Genomic DNA, 12622 nt, shown 5'->3' with positions numbered 1-12622 from the left:
ACGAATTTTCTTGTTTGGGCCGAGATGTTGTCTAGATACAAAGGTCCACACGGCATCCAGTAAATGTTTTTCAGTGAAGTGGTTAGTGATCTGTTGAGAATTAAACTTTTCATCATCTACAGCACGATATGGATTTTGCATCAAGAAGTCAGCAAGGCGAATAGAGTGTCAGCTTTGGATCATGGGGTTTTACTGGGTTTCACTTCAACCACAGACAAGGACAACTTAAGAAAAGTACTTGGCTCATGGTTCTAATGTGCTTTTGATTTTAGATTCACACGTGAAACAGTTACATTTTCCATATTCTGGAAGGCAACACTTTTGCCAAATTGCAGTGTTGTGAGAGCTACCAATGCTGTCCAGTTGCTTTATCTGCTGGTTTAAAACTCTCTGGCCCAGCATTAATAAAGAATTGTCCAGAGACTGGCCGGCTATAATCTTGTTGTGCCAGACCTCCATGTTAAAACATTGGAGGTCTTTTCTCATCAAAAAACACTGGATAACGAGACCTAGTTCCAGCAGCAGTCATGTAATTGGCTTTGAGTTTAAAGACTCACGCCCCAGAAACGGCACCTCTGGTTTGTTATTCTGTCTGGGCAGAAACAACTTCTCCTTATTAGTGTAGCCACACCAATGACAAAAAAAATGGATGAAAACTTTAACTTATCTCTTTGTCTCAGTTTTGACAGCAGTATATTCTCAATGTCAAATTCTCAAGTCGATGAAGCCCTTATGAGTTCGTAGCTCGAGGAATGTAATGGCTGTTCAGGCAACAATAAGAGCATTATTCATCAAACTTGGCCCGACAGATTGAGATGCAACAAGGTAGAGACAAATCTATAGTTTTCAAAAGGCTAGATTCTCACATTAAGAAAAGGCATAAAATATTTTGATGGAGTTTTTGTCATCGTTTCTCAATAATTTGCAAGGCATGTAACTAGCACGGAGCAAAGTTGTTGTAGCAAGTAGGACAGTGCACTGATGAGCATCAGTGACACGCTCCGCCATCATGGCACTTTATTGGTTCGAGGCATGACAACGGCCCACAAAGTCTACACCCTATTCTAACCAGCTGCTCTTGAACGTCTCCAGACCTCCATTTTGTTTTCAAGGGAGGTCTGACGATGTAATGTTAGGTCGGCCATAACCGGCAGCATTTTCTGGTGCAGCCAATCTCCTACATGCCTGTTGCAATTTATTTTTTTTAGTTTTATTTTTGCAGGGGCTGTTGGGTGTGCAAGGGCATGTCCTGTGGCAGTGATAGCATTACACACCATTAATCCACACCAACAATGCATTATAGCTGCTTACAGAATCAGCAGCTAGGGATGGCTGAGCACCACAGCTATCTGCAGTTGCTGTTGTTTGCATCCTGTCACTCTTACTAGCGTGCTCTGTCTTTCTATTTCCTTTCTCTCTCTGTCTTTCTTTCTCCCTTCCTGCCTTTCTCTCTCTTATCCAATCCCTCTCTCACACACACACACTTGGAAAATATGTTTTTTTTTTTCTTTGGTCTGTCTCTTCTTGGTCAGGCAATCTGAGAAGAAGGCTGAACTGTGGCCACTTCTTCTGAAGCCAGGGATACTGTGTGTGTGTGTGTGTGTGTGTGTGTGTGTGTGTGTGTGTGTGTCTTTCCCATTGTGTCTATGTCTGTTTCTCCGTTGATGTGTATCCAGGACACAAAACCCTTATTAGTGTGTGTTAGAGAGAATGGAGAGAATTTGAGTTTAAAAGAAGTTCGAGAGGATTTCTGCAGAAGTCCTGCTGGTGTGCCATTGTCACATTTTCCTTCTCTCTCCTCCAGGTTTTCCTCTCTTTTCTCCCGTTCCTCCTTGCTGGCCAGATCTGTCTGGCCCTACCCTGCATGGCTGCCCTTCATTTTGTGCGCTTTAAATTGTCAGGGAGGGACAGTGGTACACACCCTGATGCACACATACAAATGTTATGACTTATGATCAAAAAACCTGTTTCACTACTACTTTGCGTTATCCCAGAGATTACACGTGCACATTCCACACTTTTGCATTTCATATTATCACATTTTCTGTTTATTCTGGGAGAGTGGAATGTGTCTCTGTAGCAGTCTCCTTGAGTTGAACACGGTCACACACACACACGCAGACACACACACACATACACATACACACGTACGCACATTCTCTGTCAGCCTTGTGTTCCCTCCAAACTCCCTCAGAAGGGGATTGGTTACTCTTGGCACCACGGATTTTAGTGTGAATAGGATACATACAAATACACACAGGAATTTGGTCTCGGTGCTCTCAAACCTGCCCCATCATCTCTGAGTGAAGAATGCTTTTGAAAACACAGAGAGTGGGATGAGCTGGCAGGATGAGAGGAGGGCTACAGAATACTGCATATTTTGTGAGTACATTCAAAACCTTATGGGAATACCTGATTTGTCTGTGGATGCCAGGATAATTTCAAGGCAGGACTTAAGAGAAGAGGCTGGCATCTTGCGTTTGTTTTCTCAACCCCTCTTCTCTCAGCCCCCTCACCTGCTTACACAACCTTATCAGCAACCTCTGTCTTCCTGCCGGTGCTCTTTACAGTCATTCTTCTTTTTTTCTCTCCCTTTCTTTTTGCCTGTCTCTTCACATTTCCTTTTCTTTCTTTCTTTCTTTCTTTCTTTCTGTCTTTCTTTCTTTCTTTCTTTCTTTATTTTTCTTTCTTTCTTTCTTTCTTTCTCACCTTCTATTTTTACGAACATTTGCATCAGTTTTTTTTTCTTTAGGCTTTAGGCACAGTTAGAAGATCTAAGTATTCATCTCCATGGTAGCAATTTTAAAGCTTACTCAGTACTGTCGCTCAAGCTTTAATGGCATTGATATGTAATAAAGAAAAAAATCTCCCTGACATACCTTGCATTCCTGGGTCCATTTTGCTGTTTGGTGAATTTGTCTTATTTTCATCAGTATGTTCCATTTTTTTCCCCTCTATTCTTTCAGCAATAAAAAAAAAAAAAAAAAAAAAAAAAAAGTTCTTGAAATGTAGGGACTTGCTAACTGATGCAAAAGTAGACAAGACAAGCTGAGGGAAGGTCAATAAAGCACTTCACAAAATAAGTCCCAGAATGCACTGAATGTTCTAGATCAGTTTTACTAAACAGTGTAAGGGTTATCCAAGGGGTGAAGTCTCCTTTAATGTCTAGTTCTTGCTTTTCCAAATAACCTTTCACAACATAGGTCAGTAATTAACCTCAGTACACCCTTCCTCACTTTGAACCCATATCAGCTGAAATAAGTTTAGAGTAGCAGTTGAGGAAATAATTATATAACGATAAAAGCTCACTCACTTCAACATGTTGAGCACTTTTCATTTCATAACCACCATGACGTGCCCGGTATAGGGTGCTGTGTGTGAAGCAGCAGAGCTCTGCCAAAAGCCTGCATCGGTCTAAATGCCAGAAAGAGGAAGCCGAGTCATATTGGAACAAAGACATCTGTCCCTGTGGGGCATCTGAAGGCTGAAGTCGGAGTGGATATCTGCTTTGTGGCACATCACATTTTCAGGCTGCAGCTACTTAAGAATGCAGCCCACTCACGTACACTTGGTACACCTTACACTGTGACAGATCAGGAGAATGGGCCTGTCTAAAGGTTGTTGTTTTTGAAGACATGGATAGACAAGCCAAACCTCCATTTTCCTCGCACTCACAATATTGCCATCCTCTGTCTTTGTGGCCATACCTCTGTGGGTTGTGAGTCATTTGATGCTATATTATTTTCAGAGCTTTTATAAATGTTGTTTTTACACAGTTTATCGCTTGATTAATTGAGTAATTATACTAGAATATACTGAGTGTGTGAAGCATTGACTGTCTCTAAAGTATTGACTGTCTTTACTCTAAAGGAGATGGAGAAATGAAATACAATCTGTGAAGGTTTTAGAAGCTGCTGAACAGACTCATTGAAACCCAGAGCTGGTCTTCAGTGCAGCAGCACAATCCTTCTTTTCTTACAGAGAGCTGATAGGGAGAGAGAGAGAGAGAGAAAGAGAGAGAAGCCCTCCCTCCACTGCATATTAGCATTTAAAAGTCCTTAAGAAATCATATTGGAAATTGTATATCTCTCTTCCTCTGGCTTCAAGGCCAAATTAGAATATTGCTTCTCGACTGTGTTGTTGGAATATCATGATAAAGTTCCCTGTGTGTTACTTTTGAAATCTCCACTGTGGAGCTGAAATTTGAATTGGGAAAAAAAAAAAAAAAAAACTCTGGCAGCTTTGCAATCCCTACATAGTCTAAACAAACCAACAAACTGCCTTGGACAGCAGCCAACCAACAATGCTACTATGGCGTGACTGGTTTCCACAGCGACAGCGCCTTAATTGATTCCTTCTCTAATTAACATGCTTTAAAGACAGCTGGGCCAGGCGGCATTGTGTTTAACGTCCCCTGAACGGCACGGGTATTAGCGTTAATGCTTAATCTGTTATCTGGGTGGTGTTGGCGCACAACATTAAGCCATTCAGCCAAGCATTTGCTTATGAACTCATGAAATGTTTATTGAATTTTTTTTTTTTTTTTTTTTTTTTCATTTTGTTACTTTGCATAATTAAAGGTTAATAGGTTTATCATGGCTGTTGTCCATAACCAAGGAAGAATTTCTCTCCTCTTTCTTCTTTTTGATTGCCCCCCTCTTTTTCTCTTGAGCCTATTTCTCACTCTGTCTCTTTCCTCACGCCAACGTCTTACTTATCTCTCACTTACAGGCTTCTGCTAAAATATCTGCACTGATGCAGAGAGCAGATACACAAACTTCTATTCTAACTTACTTTTTGCACAACAGTCAGAATTTGATTTTGAAATACTCACAATCACACCGACAATCTTCCCAAATGTGACTTCACTATTAATGAACCAGCCCTTGCCCCTGTACTCCTGACAGAAGGGCTTCATGGAAGTGCAAAGATAATGTCCAGCATATCAAAGTACATGTGGGCTACGTCAATATCCTATGATAAGATGTTCTCACTGCTGAGACCAGAAAAAGATATTGCGTGTTGTATTGTAGTGTGTCTGCGTGTGTGTGTCTGTTCGCTCCCTAGCCACAGGTGCACCCTATTCTAAAACAGCATGTCAAAGCCCCATGCACTGCAGCCTCAGAACGGGAGGGCCGAGTACAGGACACACAAAGAGGATGATCAACAGGTTGTAATGTGAGCCCATTCCATGACCATAAAGATGCATTGTTGCAGCCGGTGTCTAATATTGTTCACATTTCTCCATCATGGACCTTAGTGTGCACCTGTGAAATTTGAGCCATCCAGCTATTCTCAATGGCTTTCACTTTTGCGGTGAGCATGAGTGATATGTTTTCTTTTCCACTCTCCTACACAGGCAGTGGTAATCACTACCCTGGCAAGAGAAACAAAGAATACCAGTGCCTGCATAACTGCTTTTCTGATTATTCTGACACCAAGTGAGCTGCTGTTGAATAACTAATGAAAACCAAACATTTATTGCTCAGAATTGAAGCGTTACATGAGCATCAGCCAGTACTACGTGGGTTTCTTAGCTTCTACCTGGGCTCACAGAACGTCATCATTATTGTTTGTGGACTCAAGACCTTGACTCTCTGTCTGTGCATCTGTCTACCCCTGTCTTTTTTTGGAATTGCACCTTGTATTTCGTTTTACAGTATATTCATCAAACAAAAACACATCTGCGTATATTTCTATGAGATGCTGCTTGCGGGTGATTTGTAGTAGACAGCCTTACACTGGCAATTGGTGAAAGGCCACCTTTCCTGTCAAATTCATTGAGTTGCAGACATAGTCCAGTGTCAATTGCACTAGTGGCAGTCATATCTCCTAAGATGAATCCCCGCCCCCATTCTTCTACCCACCTTTCGACAGATCTTTCACTAGGTGGTCCCTTAGCTCCGTCCTTTTTGAAGGTCACCCCTTGTACCAGGATTGATCTTGCTGGCTTTCTCATGAATGTGTAATAGTCTAGGATGGAGGTATAAAGTGTGTATGTGTGTGTGTACATATGTGTACACACAAGCATTCTGTGTACCATCTGCTTTGCACATACCTTAAAACCTAAACAAAGAGCGAGGCACGTGTGTTTGTATATTTTCACACAATCCATAATTCCAGTGTTCAAGACAACTTCCTACCTTTCTACTCCAAAGGATCATTTGTTGTTCTGTCAGGAGAGTTCCTCCTATGATGAGATGGAACACAAACCACCTTGATGATGGAGGACTCCCTTCCAGGAACAGCCAGCAGGTGGTCCAGTTAGGTGGCCCCATACTGACAAGGAGGAACCAATGAAACTTTTGATCATATGGGCAATACATTGCTATCATGAGGAGAAGTTTTTTTTTTTTTTTTTTTTTTTTTTTTTTTGTATTTGAGTCAGAGAAGCTCTTCATGCAGAGCTGTAGTCATGGTATGATATGATAAAGGTATCTAAATGTCAAAGTGATTGTAAAAATACAAGCAAGAGTGGAGGGAAAATGCTCAGATGATGTATTCTGTTTGTCACTTAAGTCATCTTGATTCAGCAGTGACAGGATTGAGCGTGACAGTAGATTCATGATCAAAAGAAAATGTGTAGGTAGATGCATTTTATGAAAGCCATATATTATTTGTTTTGATGTGTAACATCATATTTATTTTACAGTTCATAATTTGCTTCACCTGTCAACAGTGAACTAATGCACTCTAAGAGGAACCCAATAGGAAAACTTTGAATAGATAATTGCAAACGTTCAAAATTCTTAATTTAATGCAAGAAATGATGTGCTCTCAAGTAAGTCACTGAGCTATTGTTCCTCAACAATAGCTCAGTGAAAATGATATTTGCCCAGATTGATATGTTAAAGTAAGGGAATAGATGTTGGTTGTGAGGATGATACTAACACAAGGGACACTAGAAACCGCTGTCTTCCTTTGGGAGCCGCTCTGCCTTTACTGGTGTCACACGGTGGTACAAAAACTATGACTTGCTTTGTTAGTGAGCTTATGCTAAAGACTTTCACAAAAGGATTTCATCTGAACTTAATCCCATTGTGTTAAGAGAAACTAGTGGAATATCTTGCCTTATATTGAATGATAACGGAAATGGCTGTGATTTTTATTTTTGTCCATTTAAGAAGAGTAATTTCTGGTTCCAAATCCTTGAAAAGAGATGGATTTTCCCTCATTTTCATTTTTGGTGCCAGCCTGCAATATGCTGCTAATTGTGGTTATGACAGTAAGTAAGTAATATTAAATATTTAAATATATGCAATAAACCTTGCCTTATTGTCTTTGTGATTCAGGAGACCCAGGACAGGTTTCCAGGGCTGGGACAGAGGGAGGCCTGGGAGGAGCTGGGCAGTGGTGAAACAGAAGAGGGGAGCACCACAGAATGTGATGATGAAGATGGATGTCAGGCCTCTGGGGACGGCAAAGACAAGATCCGTAAGTAAAACATGAACACATATGCATGGGCACACACACAAACAAACACGCAAACACACACACACACACACGCGCACACAAAATCTCTTCTGCCCTATTTCCGCTGCTGTATTTCTTCTCCCATTGCTAATTCAGTACTTGACCTTGTCTGGTGATGCTTTGAGCATTGTTGTTTGTGTTAATAGTAAACTCTAATCTGCAGCTGGCATCCTCCACTCATCCTCTTGTAATTAAATTGTTCCCAGTCGCACTCTTTTCAGCACTTCATTGTGATACTCGAATCCTTGCAATGAGTGAGAATATTTCTTTTCAACCCTTCAACTCATACATTCTTTTTTCCATTCGTGCTTCAGTTAATGGGCTAATTTCATGTTGTTGTTTGTGTGTGTGTGTGTGTGGGTGGTCGAGGGGCTTTAATATATGAACCAAGGACGAGTCTGCCTACCTCCACCGGAGTCAGTGTGTGAAGAACATCACAAGGTGACTGTTCCATTCATATCCACTCCAGGTGGAATTCACTTCAAAACCCTTTTGACACTCAGCAGTTCTCCCCCACTGTCTCTCCAGCAGCAGCATCAGCTGGGCTAAAACAAGGGGAAGAGCATAGGTCTGAACCTGAGACAAAAGACAAGCACTTCACATGAAACATCCACTCTCCAGTGAGGAGTCAGAGAATCACACCGAGACACACTTGCACACATCCACACACAGTGTTTCTTTTAAATATAATAGGCTACAGATTACTAGTTAAACTATTAAAAAATATAATTAGTAAAGAAAATATTTAGTTACTCCATCAAAGTAATATAAGTTATTACATTTGATTACTTCACTAAAATGTTTTGTTAGTAAACAAGCTATTAAACAATAAAGTTATTTCTAGCACTGAAAAGGTGTTCTTGTCTGATGATACAGCCACCCACCTTGACATGGCCGGCTGGTCGCAGGCATGCCCGACTGGTTGCTTAGGGCAATGTTACTGATTTGATTGGCAGATAAGAGGAACTGCAAATTCACACAAGATAACCAATCAAAAACAACGCTCAAAATTTGAGCACATACTGCCTAATGAATGGAGCCTGTCTAGACTTAGAGACAGTTCCTTGTAACACATTGTTCCCTTGACGGTGTTGCACTCAAATTTGTCTCAGCGATTTTGCTGACCTGCGTTGTCTGGAAATCTGCCAACAGAAGGCATTCCTGTGTGGCAAAAAGATGCCAAGCAACAAAATGAATGTCTTTTTTTTAATTATTTATTTATTTATTTTTATTTCCTACATATACGCTTTTTACAAAAAAGATTATATTCAGATGTAATTAGCAATTAACTGTAATTTCATTTGTTTTTTCTCAGTGACTGTAACAAATTACAAATACATTTATTTTGTAATTTAATTATGGGTAACTAGTTACTTCCCAACACTGTCCACACAAGCACATGCAAGGTAAAAATTGGCTGCAGATGCACTAACTTTCACATAGTTGCAGGTTCCAGGTTAGGCAGTGAGACTATCTTTTATTACATAGCAGGGTAGTGGTAAACAGGTCATAATGAAATACGCTGAGACATCCATACAGGCAGACAGGCAAACACAAGGGACACGACCCCAATGATAAGAGCCTCTCGGGGGAAAGCTCAGCCCCATGGCTTCCCGTGCTGCGTGGCTGCTGAAACACTAGATGCTGACTTGTCTCGAGCAAAACGCATCAGCGCACATAAAGTAACATACACCATGTTTACTCAGTCTGAAACAAGTGCACACAAGCACATATGGAAAAAGGTGCAGGCTGCATACATTTCTTGTCCTTCATCAAAAGTACACAATCACACACAAGTTGGATGCCCATAGTTGTCAGATTTTCACATGCCAGCCCCCACTGCATGGATTTCTGCACTTGGTGTAAAATGTCACATTTATTTGTGTTGCCTTGCAGAAAAGCTTCTCCTGCCTTGTTCTGATTCATTGCCTTTGTGTGTTTTCATTTCATTTCAAGACCTCTATCTTTTCTACTGGTTTAGTTAAGTAGATGATCAGACTGTTTCATTTTTCTTCCTTTCCTTTTTTCAATGTGTGATGATAAATTGGCTTTTAAATCCTCGTATTCACTTGGCCACTCTTTCTCCATGGCTATTGTTGTTGCTCTCTGAGTTTTGGTCACCACTATTTTTGGATTCCTAGGTTATGACTGCCTCTTTAATCTTCATGCGCCCCTGCTGGGACGCATGAGGTCTAAATAAATGTAGAAAAGAAGTTTGCATTGAGCTTAAACACATTTGTATGCAGCGTATTCAACTGTGTCTCTATTTCCAACAAATCTGTTTTTTTGTTTTTGGTATCTAGGGATGCAACTGTACCACAGTACTACTTTTTTTAGTGCAGATACCAAAACCAAGTACAAAACTTTAAGTGTTACCTGATGTCTGATGATATTATCACAATCATTTTTTTTTTTTTTTTTTTTTTTTTCCCCACCAGATGTGAGATACAAGCTTCTACGGGCCAGAAATGGAGCCCAGGGATAGTCGAGCTTTTGTTCTGAAAATTTCTATTTCACCATTTACTTCTGTGCTTTTTTTTTTCTTTTTTGAGGGTAATTATTTTGTAATTTTCTTGTAATTTGATGGTAATTTTCTTGTATTTTTTTTTTTTTTTTTCAAATTTTATGTCACTGACCTATAATTTTTTACTTTTTTTAAAGCAACATTTTGGGCACTTCCAGTATTTGCTAATTATCCAACTTTATAACAATAATCCAATTTTCTTGTCTCTTTTGCAATTTAATTTTAAATATATCACAATTTCAGAGAATTAAATGGGGAAAAAAATTACTGCTATTGTGGCCAGTGCCTTATGTCAAATGTTTAACATGGTAGTTACAACAGGACAAATTGGGATATATACATGTTGAAAAGAAAGAAGTCAGTAATGGCACAATTTATCCAGTGGCCCTTGCCCCCCTTTTGTTTCCCAAAACTCCCTCCAGGCCTGAACTACTTTAGTATCCCTGCTGTATTTACTTGGACATCAATGCATGTGTCCGAAATAGAATTCACAAGGCATATGAATAATCTCTAAGTTGTATATTAGAGAGAACACCAATCAGTATGGCTGAGTGTGCTGTCTGTGCAGTTAAAAATACAGGTCTGATTTTAGTCAAGGGCAGCAGGAACGCCACAGCGCAGCTAATACACCGATCGATAGCCATTATATTCCCAGTTACACACCCGAGTTGCCCAGAACAATTCTGCTCTGCTCCTCCCGGTGATGTGGATATACCACACACCAGCCTTTCTTAGAGCTTGACAGCAACACCCACATCTCAACAGCAGGGGATAATCAATCAAAAACACTGTCTGAGATTTACAGAACAAAACCCATTAGTCTGTGCTCAAAGTACAGATCCATATCCTGGAGAGCCTGGCTGCCCGTTGAACACTGTCCTTTAGCTTTCACAATACTCATCATCCAGTAACAACAAATCACAGCTTTGATGGTGCCTCTCTTGATGATGTAATCGAGTCACCAATCTGGGATGTTCATGACTGACAATACATGGGAGACTGACCTTGATGATGCAGCGACAGTATCCTGAATTATGTTACAGGTCTATAGCTACAATCCTGTGGTTCAAGCTTGGTTGGTTGGTTGGATGCACTATTTGCACTCTCCAGTGTTAATATTCAACCTAGTATGAACTTTTCTATTAGATAAGATATGTACCTTTAATTTAAACCAGCCCAATGTAAATACTCAACCTAATATCATTTGACTTTCAACAAATTATCAACTTTTTCTCAGTGGATAAGTTTGAGTCCGTGTCTCAGAGTCAATGTTGATATTTAATTTCATATCAAACTGTCCAGTGTAAATACTCAACTCAATATAGAAAAATGTGTAGACTATCAGATGACCTTTTACTTTTGTATCCGTTTGAGTCATCGGTTAGGTTCTGGCATTTTGAGTCAGTATGATATTAAACTGATGCAAAGTCGATGCGAAGTTGATACTAAGTTTAATACTAACATTGGACAGGCTAAATAAAGTGATTCCAAAGTAATTTCACAGCATGCTGCCTCAAAGGCATCTGAGGTTACAACCTTGATTTTCCATTGTCTATACAAGCTTAATTCATTTGCAATACACAAATATTGGCTGAACTGTCAATGATTATAGCAACAACATAGCATCTGTTAAGGAATTCCCTTTATCTGAGCGAGGTGGTAATGTACCATAGGGTTAGGGGAGGCCTCATTTCCCTTCCATCTCTCTGTATATTTGCTTGCATCGGTGAAGTTAGAGCTCCCAAGGTCTGTGTTAAAAGGGAGCTTGACCGCCCACTGACCGTCCCTCCTGCTAAGAAAGAGACTTCATTACCAAGCTAATGAACAGCACTAATCTACAGAGAACACTAACTCACTAACTCACTGTCTCTATCATTTCTCTAATGTAATAGGGTTGTTGCAGGGATTACTGAGGAGACAGGATACATGCATTCAGCTTCAGAGGGTATGCCCTCCTGCATAATATGCAGTAAGCAGGTTTCAAGAATACAGATCCTGCATGCTACATAGGACCAGGGGTAGTGTAAAAGTCAATGGTAAAATAGTCATATCTTACACTGTAAATATGTGCTGCTGGAAAAAAGCAAGCTTGCTCAGTTGAAGTTGAATAAATGAATGAATGAATAAAGGATACAAAAGATGCAAATAGCAGTATGCAATTAACTTAGCAAAATGTTGGAAAATTTCATCGCAAACACTCTCCACCTCTGGCAGCAAGTGTATGTTGACATGCAGTCTGATCCTGCAGATCCTGTCCTGCTCTGTTGCCTGGAGACATGCTAGCATTGTGTGCCAACTAAATTGGGCCTAGTCATGTACAAACCACCATGACCACATTTATGAACAGGAGGATGAATGAACAAATCTTTAACCAGCCCTATCTTTGCTTTCCCCTGCAGCAATGAGGGCCTCTACTGTGGCACACTGTATGGCGTGACTATGGCTTAATAACTGCTAAAGTCAGGGAAAAAACAAACAAAAAAAAAACAAAAAAAAAAAACGTATGGCTGCCCCTGCCAAAGGAGCTATTCATTTGTAGCTAGCTAATTAGTGTATGACCCACTAAAGGACCCATAACAGCACATTAGACCACTAGCTTTCCTTTGGGAAGAGAATGGAGACTCC

General features: G+C 40.2%; 1 protein-coding gene across 1 annotated transcript in view; it reads left to right on the top strand.

Annotated features, from left to right (window-relative positions):
• The window catches only part of gpc5c (glypican 5c), a 102076-nt gene that overhangs the window by 72182 nt on the left and 17272 nt on the right, over positions 1-12622 (top strand). Inside the window, exon 8 of the mRNA XM_030073559.1 lies at positions 7293-7434. Within this exon, the coding sequence (XP_029929419.1) occupies positions 7293-7434 (142 nt within the window). The remainder of the gene's footprint in view (positions 1-7292; positions 7435-12622) is intronic.

This window comes from Myripristis murdjan, chromosome 17, assembly GCF_902150065.1.
Source record: "Myripristis murdjan chromosome 17, fMyrMur1.1, whole genome shotgun sequence".
Taxonomy (NCBI): Eukaryota; Metazoa; Chordata; class Actinopteri; order Holocentriformes; family Holocentridae; genus Myripristis; species Myripristis murdjan.
The sequence above is the reverse complement of the archived record's forward strand: the minus strand, read 5'-3'. Positions and strand labels throughout refer to the sequence as shown.